Source organism: Jaculus jaculus, chromosome 6, assembly GCF_020740685.1.
Source record: "Jaculus jaculus isolate mJacJac1 chromosome 6, mJacJac1.mat.Y.cur, whole genome shotgun sequence".
NCBI lineage: Eukaryota > Metazoa > Chordata > Mammalia > Rodentia > Dipodidae > Jaculus > Jaculus jaculus.
Window position 1 is genome coordinate 148,904,368 of NC_059107.1, and position 18,487 is coordinate 148,922,854.

At 41.5% G+C, this 18,487-nt stretch overlaps 1 protein-coding gene across 1 annotated transcript in view; it reads left to right on the top strand.

Annotated features, from left to right (window-relative positions):
• Polr3b (RNA polymerase III subunit B) overlaps positions 1 to 18,487 on the top strand; it is a 108,286-nt gene that overhangs the window by 3,455 nt on the left and 86,344 nt on the right. Inside the window, exons 2-8 of the mRNA XM_004650238.2 lie at positions 2,595 to 2,627; positions 4,568 to 4,624; positions 4,709 to 4,773; positions 7,554 to 7,629; positions 10,616 to 10,716; positions 16,131 to 16,222; positions 17,412 to 17,529. Of these exons, the coding sequence (XP_004650295.1) occupies positions 2,595 to 2,627; positions 4,568 to 4,624; positions 4,709 to 4,773; positions 7,554 to 7,629; positions 10,616 to 10,716; positions 16,131 to 16,222; positions 17,412 to 17,529 (542 nt within the window). The remainder of the gene's footprint in view (positions 1 to 2,594; positions 2,628 to 4,567; positions 4,625 to 4,708; positions 4,774 to 7,553; positions 7,630 to 10,615; positions 10,717 to 16,130; positions 16,223 to 17,411; positions 17,530 to 18,487) is intronic.

Sequence of the window (18,487 nt, forward strand, 5' to 3'; positions counted from 1 at the left end):
TTGAACTCACAGCAATCCTCCTACCTCTGCCTCCCAAGTGCTGGGATTAAACACGTGAGCCACTACGCCCGGCTTCATTCTCCATTTTTGTATATATCTAGGTAAGATCCCATTCAGAGGTGTTGGAGGTTAACAGAGCTTGGGAGAGAGATAATTCAGCTTGTACCCATCAGCTGGGTGTGGTGGCTCACACCTTTAATCCTAGCACTCAGGAGGCAGAGGTAGGAGGATCACCATGAGTTTGAGGCTACCCTGAGATTACATAGTGAATTACAGGTCAGTTTGAGCTAGAGTGAGACCCTACCTTGAAAAAACAAAACAAACAAAGAAAATCAGATATGGGGGCTGGAGAAATGGTTAAAGGTGCTTGCTTGCTCTGGTTCAGTTCCCCAGTACACATGTAAAGCTGTACTTACCATGTGGCACTTGTGTCTGGTACTCATTTGCAGCAGGAGGTCATGGCATGCCAATATACACACACACACACACACACACACTCTCTCTCTCTCTCTCTTTCTCTCTCTCTCTCTCTCTCTGTCACTTTCTGATCTCCTTCTCCCTCTTTCTTTCTCTCTCAAATAAATAAAAAATTTCAAAAAAATCAGATATGAGGTTGGAGAGATGGCTCAGTGGTTAAAAGCACTTGTTTACAACTCCTGTTGGTTTGGGACCGGATTCTCCAGTACCTGTGTAAAGCCAGATGCACAAAGTGGTGCATGCATCTGGAGTTTGCTTGCAGTGTCAAGAGGTCCTGGGGTGCCCATCCTCATTGCCTCTCCCTCTCTCTGCAAAGAAATACATAATAAATAAAATAGTAAGAAATCAGATATAATTTATATTAATAAACTGTACAAATACTAAGTGATTGCATTGGTTTTGATAGTTAGTATAACCACATTACTTTTTTGTAATACACGCTCTAGGGTTCCATCACCCAAGCAAGTTCTATAACCCTTTTCAATCTTTTCTTCTCCAGCCACCTATTGATTTCTGTCATAGATTGGTTTGTTGGCTTACTGGGCCTCCTGACTTTCCATGGTTCTAAATGTTGGAGTGTTCTTTGCCTCATTTTATGTAACTCTTCTCCATCTACATCCTAAAGTGATCTCATTCATTATATAGCCTTAATTACCATCCACTTGCCAACTGCTCCCACGTTCCAGACCACATTCCATTTCCACCTGACTGACTGACTGGTATATCAGACTAACTGCCCCAAACCAAACTGGACAGCCCCTTTACACCTAAACCTGCCACTCAATACAGTTTCTCATCTCATCTCTGTCATTGTTAGCTCCGTCTCTGCAGCTGTTCAGTCCAGAAACCATGGTATAGTTTGGTTTTGTTTAAGAAAGATATATTTTGGGAAAATAAAGCAGATATTGGAAGTAAAGCAGAAAAGCTCCCAAGCTGGGAGGGGCCCCAGGGGAGCGGTCCTTTTGGTGTCAGTTTTCTCTCAGATGTTTCTTCCAACCTGTTGTCAAATCTTACTGACTTTTAACTCCAAATCATGTCTGCTAGTTGACAAATCCTCACTACTTGGTCGGTCAGCAGCTTGGGCTATTGTAATAAACTGAGTGACCTCCCTGCTTACTCCACCCCAGCATCCAGAGAGACCCAGTTAGATGAGCCAGGCTGCCATGTTCTGCTCAGAACCAGTAGTACTTTACCAGCTGTTAACAGTTGCTGCAAGGCCCCAAGTGATCACAGGCCCTTCCTTAGAAACTGTGCATTCTGACTTTAGACCCAGTTGAAACCATTTGTCAGAATTCCTGTAAGCAAATCAGATGATGTTGCAGTCCATTCCACGTTGCTGGGACAAACTTCCAAACAGTTATAGGAGGAAGGGATTTATTTCTGGGTTGTGATCCAGGGAAGTTCCATGGATTGTGGAAGAAGCTGTTTCTATCCATCCAAGCAGAGAAGCAAACCAGCACCAGCAGAAGTCACCACAAGCCAGTATGGCTGGAGCTCACACTGCTCTCTGCACCTTTTGGCAGAAATCTGATCAGCTCCTAGTGACACACCCCCTTCAGTGGCTGCTGGAGGTTAAGGAGGGAGTTTAATAAAAAGTACCTGAGGCTATGAGAGACGTGCATTCACATTCAAACTACCGCAGACATATGTGGAAATAGACTGTCATGGTAAGTAGTGGTCTAGGCGGCATTGCAAGTGTGGCAATTAGACGCCCTTCAGGAGAGGTGCAGATGCCCCTGCGCTGACCTGCAGTCTTGTGGGAGCTCTGACCGGACGCCACGCAGAGAGCGGCCGGGGAGCTCGCGTTGTTCAGTCCCCGACACAGCTCTGCCACCAGACGCCGAGACGGTTCTGTTTTCAAGCAAGTGCCTTCCACCCGGGAGCTGCCTCTCCAGCCCCGCTGTTTACTGTTCAGCCTGCTGTGAGAATAGAGTGAACAGACTTAGAATCTTGTCATCAAGAAGAGGTCATGTTATAGTTAGGAAAAGCTGTGATACATATGTGTCTACGTGTAGCTGTGTGCATGGGATTTCTTCAAATGTAGTTGCTATGAATTCAATTAAAATAATTATCATTGTTGCTGGCATAGAATTCTGATATTCTTGTTTGGTTCACAGGAAAAATGGAGGCTGCTTCCAGCATTTTTAAAGGTAATTGTTTCACATTTAATAATAGTTATTTTTCACATGATAAAAATCAAGTCCTTTTAAAGATTGGTCACCAACTAGCTTTTTTTTTTTTTTTTTTTTTTTTTTAGTTCATACAATTATGTATTTTGCTCAGTTTTCACAAGGAATTTTAAGATTAAATCCCTGCCTATGAGGTACTGGTTGGGGGATGGATGGTGGTCTAATTCTAGACATGGCAGGGCACATGGACCATGAAAACCAAAGTGCCATATGGCATGATACTGAACTAAGTTGAAAGGTGGGTCCTTAATCAAGTTGCTTAAGAGGAGCCCCCCACCCCCATGGTGTCTGCAGCAACAGTGACCAGTGTGTTGGCTGGAGTGGGTGGGTGGGCACTGAGGAGCTGCTGCGTCTGTTACATCGTGGGATGCTGTGGGTCCTGTAGTGAGAGGCTGCTCGATACTCACGAGGATGGCTGTAGTTGAAACACATGATAATAACAGGCGTTGACAAGTAGTGTGCAAAGACTGTAGGACTTACTGGTGAGAATAGAAAATGGTACAGCTGCAGCCCATGGAAAACAGCCTGGTAGTTCCTCAGATGGTTAAATCTAGAGTTGCCATATGTTCTAGCAGCGTGACTCTCTGCCCAAGAGAAATGAAAACATAAGTCTGTACTTATTCTTAAAAAGAAACATAAGGTTAAGATGAAGTGGTTTTTATTTTATTTTTTTGATGTGCATGTGTACAGAGGCCAGAGGAGAACATTGAGTGTCCTCCGTCACTCAGTCACATGTTTGCTTGAGATGGAATCTCTCATTGAAGCCAGAGCTTCCATTTTCAGACAGCCTACTTGAGCAGGGAGCCCAGAGATTGTCCAGTCTTCTCTCCCCACAGGACTAGGGTTCCAGGTGTGCATGGCCACGCCCAGCTGTTCACATGGGTGCTGGGGTATCAACTCAGGGCAGATCAGACCCACTCAGGCTTCCGTGCTGTGTGGTGAGAATTCTTACCCACTGTGCTGTTTCCCTAGCCCCCCCCCCCGCCCTTTTTGTTGTTGTTTTTTGTTTTCAAGGTAGGGTCTTACTCTAGCCCAGGCTGACCTGGAATTCACTATGCCTTAAACTTCTAGAGATCCTCCTACCTCTGCCTCCCAAGTGCTGGGATTAAAGACGTGAGCACCCATGCTGGCTTACACTGTTTTTTCTTGTCTTTTTTTTTTTTCCCTTGGCATTTTGTTGAGGTAGGGTCTTGCTCTAGCTCAGGCTGACCAGGAATTCACTATGTAGTCCCAGGCTAAACTCAAACTCACAGCCTCCTATCTCTGCCTCTCAAGGGCTGGGATTAAAAGCATGTGACACTACACCCAGCTGTTTTTTCTTTCTTTCTTTCATTTATTTATTTTGGTTTTTGGAGGTAAGGTCTCACTCCAGCCCAGGCTGTCATGGAATTCATTATGTCGTCTCAGGGTGGCCTCGAACTCATCCTGATCCTCCTGCCTGTGCCTCCTGAGTGCTGGGCTTAAAGGCATGCACTAGTTTGGGACAGTTTTAAAGATGGCACTGGCATAAATGACTATTTTGGTTTGGCCTAGATGGCTGCAGTCTAGTGTAGAAGGCTCATCCAAAAATGAAAGTGTACTTTTTAAAAGGGTCAGCAAGATAATGTTCAGTTGCCTTCCCCCTCCCCCTTAAATTACTTAGCCTTTGGAGAGTCAGTAGATACATTCAAACACTTACATTATAATTTCCAAAAGTCAGGTTGCTTCTCAAGGAGGAACACTTGAGGGTGTGTGAGCAAGATGGTGCAGAAATGGAGTGAGGGCACATTAGTGAACCATTTTATGAAATAAATTAGTAAATCTTTCCCTCACTTGGATTTCGAAATAAATTGAATGGTAAGAGTAAACTATGTAACTTGTTATTTTGTTGCTGACCTACTTTGTACTTTCCTTCTATTTAGGTGAAAGGCCTTGTGAAGCAGCACATAGACTCATTTAACTATTTCATTAACGTAGAGGTAAGCCCCGGGAGTAGTGTAGCTTACGTTGACGATTGATTTTGAGGCTGAGTTCTCTTCCTAATGTTGCACGTTCCACTGCAGATCAAGAAGATAATGAAAGCCAACGAAAAGGTGACAAGTGATGCTGACCCTATGTGGTATTTGAAGTAAGGAACCAGCTCCTCTTAAAATCCTGTTCTAGTATATTTAGAACTTTTAAAGCGAAGGTAGTTGCTGTCAAACCTCTTGTAAAATCATTTTACCTGTTTAATAAGGTAATCATAAAGTACTCTAATTTTTAATTGACAAACTAATTATATAACCAGTAGAGTTATTTAATGTTCTTTTGACTCCTTCTTCAAAACTTTATTTTGATTAATTTTATTTATTTATTACATGATTTTTTTTGTTTTGTTTTGTTTTTCGAGGTAGGGTCTCACTCTGGTCCAGGCTGACCTGGAATTAACTCTGTAGTCTCAGGGTGGCCTTGAACTCACAGTGATCTCCTACCTCTGCCTCTCGAGTGCTGGGATTAAAGGCATGCGCCACCACGCCCGGCTAAGATGAATTTTAAATATAGAAAAATTTTCAGAAATAGTGTTGCATTCTCATAGATTCTTTACCCAGCTTACACTAGTAGATCTTGTATAAACATAGCAGTTACCAAAACCAGAATGCTAGCATTGGTGCAGTGCTACCAGCGATTCTACAGATCTGACTTGATGTTTTCCCAGTCTTCTTTCTTTTTTTTTTTTTAAAGAGTTATTTTAAAATTTTAAAAATTTATTTATTTGAGAGTGACAGAGAGAGAGAGAAAGAGAGAGAGAGATTGAGAATGGGCATGTCAGGGCTTCCAGCCACTGCAAACAAACTCCAGATGTATGTGCCCCCTCGTGCATCTGGCTAACGTGGGTCCTGGGGAACCAAGCCTCGAACTGGGGTCCTTAGGCTTCACAGGTAAGTGCTTAACCGCTAAGCCATCTCTCCAGCCCCCAGTCTTATTTCTTATGCTAGAATCAGTCCAAGTCCTCATGGTAGTCTATCTTACCTTCTTGCCTCCTGAATCTGATTGTCCTCAGTTTTTCTTACTTTATGTTTCATGACCTTGAGGTCACTGAACAGTCCAGGCAATTCTTGCAGAGTGCTTTTTAGTTTGGGTGTCTGGGTATTTGATCGTGATTAGATTTAGGTATACATTTTTGGAAGAAAACCAGCAATGTTTTCAGCCATTTTCATTGATTTGTATAAGAGCGTACAGATATCAGCATCTTCTCTTTCTGATGATTTTAACTTCCCTCACTCTGTGAACATGCGTCTGTCTTCATATTTCTCCCTGTAAAGTTACTTTTTCCTTTTGTAATTGATAGGTATCTATGGGGAGATCCTTTAAACAATGCAAATGTCATTTCCCATCTTAATTCACTACTAATTTTATTTAATTACTTGTTTTATAGTTTTTGCAATGCTGAGTATTGAACTCAGTGCCCGTGTGTGTTAGGCAGCAGTCTACCACCCAGCCACATCCTCAGCCCCTCACTGCTGATTCTGCCGTACATTGATGAATCTTGCCTGCAACATTTGCGATTGGGATTAATGGTTTTTCCTTCATTCCTTCTGCTTTAGGGAGGAGTCTTTCCAATACCTCATTATGTCTTTCTGTATGCTTAGTATAGCAAAAGCTATCTCAACTTAACCTTAGGGAAAGTGTCCTTTGGCCTACCAGCATCCTCTTCAGCTGCTTTTTTCAAGGTTACTGGTTCTTTTTTTCCCTCCGCTTTCAGTACAGTTATGTTATTCCTTGGTGGTATAGTACAGCTTCTCCTATAGCCTGAATAGTTTCAATTATGCATTTTTTTAAACTATGTGACACTCGACTGTCATCACAAGATTTGTGCCTATGCCAAGCAGAATCTTCAGAAATAATTGCTTTTTTTTTTTTTTTAAAAGGTAGGGTCTCACTCTGATCCAGGCTCACTTGGAATTAACTATGTAGTCTCTAGGTGGCCTTTAACTTATGGGAATACTCCCACCACTGCCTCCCAAGTGCTGGGATTAAAGGTGTGCGCCATAACGCCTGGATTCCAGTTCTTTTTTAAAAAATATTTTATTTGGGCTGGAGAGATGGCTTAGCGGTTAAGCGCTTGCTTGTGAAGCCTAAGGACCCCGGTTCGAGGCTCGGTTCCCCAGGTCCCACGTTAGCCAGATGCACAAGGGGGCGCACGCGTCTGGAGTTCGTTTGCAGAGGCTGGAAGCCCTGGCACGCCCATTCTCTCTCCCTCTATCTGTCTTTCTCTCTGTATCTGTCGCTCTCAAATAAATAAATAAATAAATAAATTTTAAAAAATATTTTATTTATTTATTTATTTGTTTGGGAGAGAGAGAGAAAGAGGCAGGTAAAGAAGGAGAAAGGGCACAACAGAGCCTCTAGACCCTGCATACAAACTCTATACCCATGGGCCACCTTGTGCATCTGGCTTATGTGGGTATTGGTGAATTGAACCTGGGCCATTAGGCTTCTCAGGCAAGTGCCTTAACCGCTAAGCCATCTCCCCAGCCCCTTCCCATTTCTTTCTGTCCTGTTCTCAGCCATTCCACATGGGCTAAAATCTTTATTGGCTTTACTTATCTTCCTATCTTTCTTTGGCACCAACTGAGCATGTTTTTCCTTCTTATGGTCCCTCCCCCCACCTTTTTTTTCTTAAGTGGTAACAGGAGAGGTTTGCAGTATTTTTAGAAGATACTTTGATAATATTTCTTCTCATTTGTAAAGATATGTGAGCTGTCACTTCAAGTTATCTAATTTGTAATTTATTTGCCATCCATAGCAAGATTATCAATTATGATTAGCAAAATCAACAAAATAATATCCTTATATTTGAGAGAAAAATCACTTGTTAATATGTTCTTTGAAGAAATGTAACTCATAATGGAATAATTTGCTTTTCAGATATCTTAATATTTATGTTGGGCTTCCTGATGTTGAAGAAAGCTTCAATGTGACTAGGCCAGTGTCTCCTCATGAGGTAATTCTAAACCTGACCTTACTTGGGCTTGTTTGCTCTGACTTCAAGAGTCTGCCATCTTGAAAGGTTATTTTAAAACAGATTTAAACGATGTCCTCTGAGACAGTGATAATAAAAATAAGTTTTAGTATATAGATTGAAAATTCTTAGAATCCAAGATCAACTAGTAAATCTGTTGCAAATATCAAATAAAACAGAACAGAGCTGGGGAGTTTGCCCAGTGGTTAAAGGTGCTTGCTTGCAAAGCCTGTTGGCCTGGGTTCAGCTCCCCAGTACTCAAGTAAAGTCAGACACAAAAAGTGGTGCAAAAATCTGGCACTCATTGTTGTCACAATATGTTGGCCTACACGTGCACATGCACATAAATAAAAATATCTTTAAGGTTGGGGCATGGTGGTGTACAACTTTAATCCCAGCACTTGGGAGGCAGAGGTAGGGGGATTGCCATGAGTTCGAGACCACGCTGAGACTACATAGTGAGTTTCAGGTCAGCCTTGGGCTAGAGTATGATCCTGCTTCAACACCCCGTCTCCAATTTTTTTTTTTTTAAAGAAAAAAGCAAAACAAAAACAGCAACTCTGAAACTTGTGAGCCCGTGGGTTTTGCCTAAGAGATACTCAGCCTGTATTATACTGTATTACGGAATAGTTCTGTACTGTATATTCTGTCATTAATCGCAATTAGTGTGGCTGTGCATGACTCCAATTTATGTCTTGTTTCTGAATTGGTAACAGTCACCTCTCCCAGCCCCTAGCCACTGGGTCTCACATATTGCTCTTTCAGATAGTGAAGAGAATATGTGGATGTTATGTGATGGGAGGCAAAGATACCCTCACAAGAGTGAACCCTTAGAGAGCTGGGGTGGTGTGTAGGCAACACAACCCTTTCTTGATAGGAGACTTGAAGAGGCAGAAGGGGAATGTGGGCTTGGTGGATTGGAGCTGTAGTTTTGTTTCTTTGTTTTATTTGGTTTTATATATGTGAAATTTCATTTCTGTTTAATCAAATTGTTTTATTAAAACCCACTGCATACTTGCCTGTTATGAACAGCACATTAATTTTATTATAAAATTAAGAGATAACAGTACTATAGGCCAGGTATCATTCTAAAACATATTTATGCGTTCATGTATGTGTATACATATATATCTGTTTTTAAAATTTTTATGTATTTACTTATTTATTTGAAAGAGAGAGAAAGAGGCAGATAGAGAAAACGGGTGGGCCAGAGCCTCTAGCCACTGCAAACCAACTCCAGACACATGTGCCACCTTGTGCATCTGTCTTTTCATGGGTACTGGGGAATCAATCTAAGGTCCTTAGGCTTTGCAGGGAAGTGCCTTAACTGCTGAGCCATCTATCCAGCCCTTGTTTTGTTTTTTAAAGTAAGGTTTTACTGTAGCCCAGTATAACCTGGTACTCAGCCCAGGTTGGCCTCCAACGGCCAGTGATCCTCCTACCTTAGCCTACTGAGTGCTGGGAATTCAAGATTTGAGCCACCATGCCAAGAAAAAATATATTTTTATGCTTTGGGGATTAAAATGATCCTTCTCATTACATTTTACATGTGAGAAGACGGAGATACAGAAAGGTGTTTTAAAATGTGTTGGAGTTTAGGATTTGAACCTAGGCTTTAGAATCTATAACTTTAACTTTTACACACCACCTAGTCTAGCCTAAAGGAAGAAGCTTGACCTAATTAATATAATATACATAGACATCTTTTTATTAGTCAGAAATAGAAATACTAAGTTTAAAATCTCAGACCCTGTTTTAAAGGTTTGAAACAGTTTAAATCTAATTTTCAGTAGAACCCAGAGGGTACAATCAATTATGTGGTTGATGTTCAGAAAAATTCTCTTTTGAAGCTGCAAGCCACCTGATAACTGTTAATATAATGGGTGGGGGGAATAGCACTGGCAGGTTTAGATGTGAGTTCCTGCATCTTCTCATGGCTGAAACGAGGACATCATTTAGCTTGTCATCACCATGTCAAACAAAAGCATATGCCAACAATTTCTAAAATACCTCATGCCACTCAGAAAGTGTTAGAATGCTGAGTGATTTGTGCTCTAACATACCCATACCTCCTCGTAAGGAATTTGGTAATACAGTTTAGTATACTTGGATAAGAGTAATGGCTTCAATTTTTGTTTGTGGATATATACATAAATATGGAATTATATGTATATGTGCATATATATGTCTTTGTACACATACATACACTTTTTTTTTTGTTTTGTTTTTCAAGGTAGGGTCTTGCTCTAACTCAGGCTGACCAGGAATTCACTGTGTAGTCTCAGGGTAGCCTTGAACTCACAGTGATCCTCCTACCTCTGCCTCCCAAGTGGAGTTCTGAGACTAAAGGCTGTGTCACCTTGCCCAGCCACACATACACTTGTTTTTATTTATTTATTTATTTATTTATTTTTGAGGTAGGGTCTCGCTCTAGCCCTGGCTGACCTGGAATTCACTATGTAGTCTCAGTGTGGCCCCAAACTTATGGGGATCCTTCTACCTCTGTGTTATTTTTTATTATAATAGTTATTAGTCATTTTGAACAACATGCCCATCCACATTGATTACTCTTCCACGGACTTAATATGCAAGGAACAAGCTGATTGCTTTAAAGATACGGAAGCAAACTGGTGATCGCAGCAGGTCAGTGAGAAGACGAACAGCTACTAGGTTTAGTGTTCCATGTTTTGACTGGCAGGCCCGGGATGCTGTGGCATTGTAAAGAAGAGCACATGGTGTCTTCCCTTTCCCAGACAAGGTTGATGAGATTCCCAGTGCCCCGAGGTAGTAAGTCCGTCCACAGCTCCGAGGAGAAACATGAGAGTCCAGCGTGGGCTGTGTTCACTGCAGGGTGTTCTTCTAGTGGGGTCAGTTTAGGGTGGGGCTGTACTCCTAGTGGGGCTCTGAAGGGGTCAGGAGCCCGTCTTTCCCAGAGAAGAGGAGCAGTGACGTTCTAATTCCATTCCAGTGCCGGCTGAGGGACATGACATATTCTGCACCCATTACAGTGGACATTGAATACACCCGAGGCAGCCAGAGGATCATCCGCAATGCCTTACCCATTGGCAGGTAAGAAGTGACCTCTCCATTGGAGCCACACTGCCGCAATACCAACCCTGTGATGTGATGTTAAGCAAGTTAATGAAATCCTCTTTGCCTCATTTTCTTGCCTGAAATATGTGGGAATGATGCCCAGTTCACAGATTGCTTTGTGGATCTAATTGAATCAATGCCTGCAGGGTGCTTAGAGCCATATCCAGTGCAGAGCTGTGGTTGTTGCTTCTAAAGTTCAAGAAAAGGCTTCCCTTTCCTCCTCTCTCCCCAGGTGTTAGGGAATGGGTGAGAGCAGTCATAGAACTCTCTTGTTCTTGGTGGAACCTGTGTATAGTCTGCGTTTTCCTAGAAGTTTGTCTGCCATGTAGCAGTATTCACAAATAAGTTGTTACTCATCTAGGACAAGATTGAAGATAATAGATAGCATCAGCTGGCATTTTGGGAATTGTCACTTCTGATTTTCTTTATTAAATATTATGTTTTATTTTATTTTAATTTTTGAGGCAACCCAACAGACTGGCCTTTTTTTAAAAAATTTTTTATTTATTTATTTGAGAGCGACAGACACAGAGAGAAATACAGATAGAGGGAGAGAGAGAGAGAATGGGCGCGCCAGGGCTTCCAGCCTCTGCAAACGAACTCCAGACGCGTGTGCCCCCTTGTGCATCTGGCTAACGTGGGACCTGGGGAACTGAGCCTCGAACCGGGGTCCTTAGGCTTCACAGGCAAGCGTTTAACTGCTAAGCCATCTCTCCAGCCCTGGCCTTTTTTTTTTTAAGTGTGTGTGTGTGTGTGTATGAGAGAGAGAGAGAGAATTGGCACATTAGGGTCAAACTCTAGATGTGTATGCCCCTCGTGAGCATGTGTGATATAGCGTGCCTGCATCACTGTATGTCTGGCTTACGTGGGACCTGGTGAGTAGAACATGAGTCCCTAGACTTTGCAGGTAAGCATCTTAACAGCTAAGCCATCTCTCCAGTCCTAGTATGAGTTTTAAATGGTATCAGACTTCAGATTTAATCTGTGTATTTTCTGTTTGGCATGTTTTCTTCTCACTCCCACCAAAATTACTTGAAGCTTAATAAATATTTATTTCTTCAACAAGACTGAACTGATTGCCTGTCAGTTGTCCAGTGAGTCCTCAAGTTAGTAGGAAAATACAAAGAATCAGCTCGAGGAGATAATATGTGTCCATCCACAGCCATGGGAGAGACTGGTATAAGGAATCCTGGCACCCGAGACTACTGCGCGGGAAGGCCTGACTTACCAGGTCCTGCTGCACTGCCCTCGGACAGGGGGCTGTTAGTACTGTTCGTGTCCTTGACTTCCAGTTAGGGAAATAAATAGGGATATTAAAATATTAATCTTTGAAGCATATCTCCTCTTATATGTGGACCACACTTCGTTCCAATTAAATCTCAACCTGTTGTTCAGTAAGGTACCTTACTGGATATGAGAGGAAAGGCGGTAAAGATTGGAGCAAAGCCTGAGACTCGAACATGTGATAGATATTCGCTGAGGACTCACGTGCCAGATACCATGCTAGGTAACTTTATTTGTTAGCCCGGTACCTTAAACATGACTTCTGAGAGATAAAGTGCTTATATTTACCATGGACTGTTTAATTTATACAGTTGTCCCTTATAATTTCTGAGCTAAAAAGATTTTAGTTTAACACAGATCCCTCATTGGTAGCAGATCAAACAGCACGTAAGAACGTCTGGTACTCTTGGTAGTGTGTGTCTGTTTCCTCTTCCTCATTCCAGTCCCACTCCTGACTTGTAGCTCTTACCGTTACTTCTTGTGATCTTGCAATTTCATCTTCTCCTAACTGCCATGTTCTTACCTTTCTTTGTTGAGGCATCGAATTTAGCTACTGATTCCTAATATAAAGGATGTGGCTGAGCTTGTCTGAATTACCCATTCTTGTCTCTGCCTTCCTCCTCCATATTTAGCTTCTTGTTTTTAATTCTCCTTTTGCCTACTGAAGTTGCCTTACATCCTTTTTTTTTGCATATGTAGATGTGTGTTGTGCTTACAGACACATGCATACCACACGTGTGTGTGCGTGCGTGTGTGTGCACGCACGTGTAAGCTGGCAGAGAATGTTGGTATCCCCCCTCCGTTGTTCATCCACATATTTCCTGGGCAGTCTTTCACTGATTCGGAACTTGCTGCATTCATGAGCCCCAGTGATTCTCCAGTCACTGCTCCTCTCAGGACTGGGGGTCATAGATGTGTGGGGCCATGCCTAGCTATTTATGTGGGTGCTAGGAAATTGAACTCAGGAGGTCTCTGGACCCTTTAGGCCTGCCTGTTTGCTTGGGAAGTGCTCTTTCTGAGTGATCTTTTCAGCTCAGCTTTAATATTCTTATATCTTCATTTAATATTCCATAACTTTAATTAGCAACTTGATGTCCCATTACACAAAACAAAGATGCTTTTGCTCCCTACCTTAACATTATGATTTTGAATATGTTAACAATTTCTAGGATGGGGGTTGGAGAGATGGCTCAACAGTTAAGGTACTTGCCTGCAAAGCCTAACAGCCTGAGTTAATTTCCCCAGTAACTATGTAAAACCAGATGCTCAAAGTGGCACATGCATCTTGAGTTCATTTGCAGCAACTAGAGGCCCTGGTGTGCCCATTCTCTCTCTCTCTCTCTCTCTCCTTGTCTTCCCTCTCGCCCCCCCACACCCCCATGCGTCTCTCCTTTTGCTTGCAAACAAATAAATAAAAAAATATTTTTTTTAAAATTTCCATTTTGGGGCCTGAAAAGATGGCTCAGAGGTTAAAGGTACTTGTTCTCTTTCTCTCTCTCTCTCAAATAAGTATTTTCAAAAGTGTTCCAGGTTGGTGTTTTATGTCAAGTTTTGAAAATTCATAGAAGTGTATTTCTAGTGGGAAACAGGGCTGTTGCTAGTTGTTTTGTGCCATTGTCTGTATTTTTCCTTCAGATTGAGCTTGTAATTATGTTGTTTACATGTTATGTGCTTTTCTTGGTATTGTTTGTTTCATCCATCACTAGGATAGGTATAGTAAATATCCTATTATAATTGTGGGCTTTCCATTTCCACTCTTATTTTTGTGTGGTTTTGCTTTTTGGAGCTGAACTACTAAGCATTTAAGGTTTAGAACTGGTAGGTGTTCTTGGCAAATGAAACCTTTTAGTATTGTGGATTTTTCTTTATTTCTTACAATTTTTATTACCTTGAGTTTTATTCTGTTTGCTCTTAGTAAAGGCCCATCTGCCTTCTTTTAGTTGTTTTTCTGGTACATTGTTAAAAAATCTTTTATTATTATTACTAATATTTTGTATGGACACATGATGTGTTGGTACCCACTTTTGCTTCATCCCTGCCTCCATTCCACAGAGAACCCTCCTCAGTGATCTTATATTTTTGGGGAGGTGTTTTTGAGGTAGAGTCTCGCTCTAGCCCAGGCTGATCTGGAATTGATTATGTAGTCTCAGGCGATCCGCTTATCTTGCCTCCCTAGTGCTGGATTAAAGGCATGTACTACCATGTCTGGTTAAATCTTATTTTTAATCCTTTTATTTTTCCCCTGAGGTAGGGTCTCGCTGTAGTCCAGGCTGACCTGGAATTCACTATCTAGTCTTAGGATAGCCTTGAACTCACAGTGATCCCCCTACCTCTGCCTCCCAGGTGCTGGGATTAAAGGCATGCATACCACACCCAGCTTAAATCTTTTACATGTCTTTTTTTTTTTTTTTTTTTTTTTTGCTTACTTGAGGGAAATAAACTTCATATGTCTAGATTTAAAATCAATTTGAGAGTGTAGTCCATTTATATGTATTTCATATACCTAAGGATATGTGCATGAGTCAGTGTGTGCATTTGGATATATTTCCATCAGTTTGTTCTGTATGCTAAATCTTTCTAACTTAATATTACATTTTTTCTCTGCTTTTTTCTGTTTTGGGTTAATGGGATTTAAAAACATATTTTATTTATTTAAGAGAGTCAGATAGAGAAAGAGAATAGGTATGCCAGGGCCTACAACCATTGCACATGATTCCAGACACAAGGGCCACCTTATGCATCTGGCTTACGTGGGTACTGGGGAATTGAGCCTAGGTCCTTAGGCTTTGCAGTAAGTGCCTTAACTGCTAAGCCATTTCTCCAGTCTTGGAGATTTTTTTTTAATACTTTCACCAAATTGATTTGAATCGTATAGAGCATATTTTTAGTTATTTAGGTTTACCTTAGAAATTTTGAAAAGAGAGGTAAAGAATGGGTATGTCAGGGCCTCTAGCTGCTGCAAGCAAGGTAAGGTGCATGTGCTACTTTGTGCATTTGGTTTTACGCTGGTATTGGGGAACCGAACCCTCTTGTCAGGGTTTGCAGACAAGCACCTTAACTGCTGAGAAATCTCTCCAGCCCCAGCCTTTTCTTTCTTGAAAGGACTGTCCTGTCTGGAAGTATAATTAAATGCACATTAGACCTTGTTCTCTTCCTGCCTGATGCTTACATAGTCTTTCATATGTATCTTCAATCTCAGTCTTTCTGAAATATAGTCTTGATAATTTCTTCAAGATCTCTTTCCAGCTCAGTAATTCAAATTTTTTTTTAAATGTATTTACTTATTTCAGAGAGAGGCAGATGGAATATGGGTGTGCGGGTCTTCTAGCCACTGCAAATGAACTCCAGACACATGTGCCAACTTGTGCATCTGGCTTATGTAGGTCTTGAGGAATTGAACCTGGGTTTTTTGGTTTTGTAGGCAAGTGCCTTAACCATTAAGCTATCTCTCTAGCCCAATAACTCAAATTATTATTGAATTTATTCCCTAGATTTTTTGTTTGTTTTTGAGATAGGGTCTCACCCTACCCCAGGCTGACCTGGAACTCCGTAGCTCCAGGCTGGCCTTGAACTCATAGCAATTCTTCTACCAAGTGCTGGGATTAAAGGTGTGTGCCACCTTACTGGGCTCCCTAGATTTTTTCACTCCCCCTCTCTTTTTTTCCCTGAGCACTGGGATTAAAGTTTGTGTGCCACCATGTCTGACATCCTTAGATTTTTAAATTAAATAAAAATGAAGCTAATGAGATTTTGCCTGAGTAAGTCTCCTTATTCTTTGATTTCATCACGTTATTTCTAAGTAACTAATGAGAGTCATGCTTTTCTTCACCTTGAATGAGGATTTGCTAACAATTGTGACTTTTACCTGTGGCAGTTTCAGCAAGTCACATACTTGAGTGTCTGTTATGTGTACTAGAAAAGCTGTGTGCCTCAGGAGAGCCCTTATGTCTGTTGGCTGTCTCACATACTCTTCCTCTTCTGCTTGTGCTGGCATGCTGAGCATAGACATGACCCCTCAGCGATGTGTGCAGTGCATGTCTTCTGCTCTGTACATCTTTTGCTACTAACACTGTATATGATAGTTTTGTTCATTTCATTTTAAACAGAATGCCCATTATGCTCCGAAGTTCGAACTGTGTTCTGATGGGGAAAACTCCAGCTGAATTTGCCAAACTAAATGAGTGTCCTTTAGACCCAGGTATGTGTGATGACTTGGATTTAGCCCTCCCTCCTGTTCTGTTTTCTTTATGTCTGCTCTCACAGCCTGCTGCAGACCATTCCACGTGGCTGGGATGAGCATCCAAACCAGACATAGTGTATGGGAGGAAGGGGTTTCTTTCAGGCTTACAGATCCAGAGGAAGTTCCGTCAATGCAGGAGAAGCTGCTTCCACACATTCAAGCAGAGAGAAACAACCAAACAGCCAGCAAATACCAAAAGCAGTAAATACAAAAGTCTGCCAGAGTTCTGACTACTGTGCACACCTTTGGACTAGAATTCAGATCTGCCTCTAAACACACCCTTGGGCTGCACCCCAGGATCTGCTCCTAGTGACACTTCTTCTAGACAGGCAGCTGGAGACCCAAGTTACAAGCTTTTTTTTTTTTTTTTTTTTGGTTTTTGAGGTAGAGTCTCACTCTGGTCCAGGCTGACCTGGAATTCACTATGTAGTCTCAGGGCGGCCTCGTAGAACTCACGATGCTCCTCCCACCTCTGCCTTCCGAGTGGTGGGATTAAAGGCGTGCACTACCGCACCCGCCTAAGTTACGAGCTTTAATGAAACACTTAAGTCTATGAGAGACATAACGTTCAAACTATCATACAGACTTTCCACCTTCTAAGAAACTTGTTGGATAAAACTGTTCACAAAGCTTTTGAAGTTTGCCTTTGACTGTATTCTATTCTGGTTTCTAAAAATTTACTCTTCTAAACTGATCAAGAAAGATTTCCAGTCCTTGCTTCATGGTATTTTAAATGCAGAAAGGAGAGAAAAATGAAAACCTTTTGGTTGTTGCTATTACTTGAGTTTTTCAAAACTACATTTCTGTGCTTATTTCTCAGCAGTTTCTTTAGTAAATTTCAAACTTAAAAGAAAGTTTCTCTTAATGTCTTAACCTGTATTTCGCACTGGCTTATAGTTGTTTTGATATAATTCTTATAGAGTTGTACTACTGGAGGCTTTGGGAAAAATGTGTATAAGTATTTTCCTCTTTTGATTTTTTGAAGTAGGGTCTTGCTCTAGCCCAGGCTGACCTTGAACTCACGTGATCCTCCTACCTCAGGGCTCCCGAGTGCTGGGATTAAAGGCATGCGCCTCCATGCGTGGCTCTCACTCAGCCACACTGGTTGCAGAAGAGGTGCTGAGTTTTTCTCATTTCCTGTGGGCAGGTGGTTACTTCATCGTTAAAGGAGTGGAAAAAGTTATTCTCATCCAGGAGCAGCTTTCTAAGAACAGGATCATTGTGGAAGCAGATAGGAAAGGCACTGTGGGAGCTTCAGTCACCAGGTATGGGAAGCAGAGCTGATGTTTTCCAGAAATGTTGATAATTCCAGAAATTCCTGATGGCTGTCTCCTGTGTGGAGGCAGACAGTATTTCACTCAATAACAAGGAGTATATTTTTAAATTACCTGTGTTCAACTTCCGTGTAATTCTGCAAGCATAGAGTATTAACTTTAAGATTTCAAAAGATTTCAAGTGATGAAGGTATGAACATTTGAAAGGCTAGTGAGCTGTTTTGTTTTTTTAAAGTAATTTTATAACATCATAGAAACTTTAAAAGAAACAGTACAAAAGCATTCTTCAAAGTTTCATGCTTCTTTTCAGGTTTTCATATAATTAGGGAATGTTCCACACGTAACATTTGAATTGTATCACAGGCTCACCATTTCAATAGCTTCTAGATCAGCCGTTTTCTTTTCTTTTTTTTTTTGTTGTTGTATTTTTTTTTTTTAATTTGAGAGCGACAGACAGACAGATGGGGGGGAGGGAGGGAGAGAGCGGGCACACCAGGGCTGCTTAGCCACTGCAAACGAACTCCAGACGCGTGCGCCCTCTTGTGCATCTGGCTAATGTGGGTCCTGGGGAATCAAGCCTTGAACCAGGGTCCTTAGGCTTCACAGGCAAGTGCTTAACCGCTAAGCCATCTCTCCAGCCCAAGATCAGCCTTTTTCACTGTCTCTCTGCTTACTTCCATGGAATTTGAAACTTGGAGATTAATGAGGAATTGAAAACTTTCTGGAATAATGTGCATTTTGTTATCATCTGTAATAGACTGACTAACAGAATTTCTATAATTTTCATTCAAGTAGAGAGAGGCAGCTAACAATAATGGCTTTTTAAAAAAGATATTTGTATTTATTTGCAAGAAGAAAGAGAGAATGGGTGCACCAGGGCCTCCTGGCTTTACATGTGTACTAGGGAATTGAAACCAGGCTATCAGGTTTTGCAAGCAAGTGCCCCAAC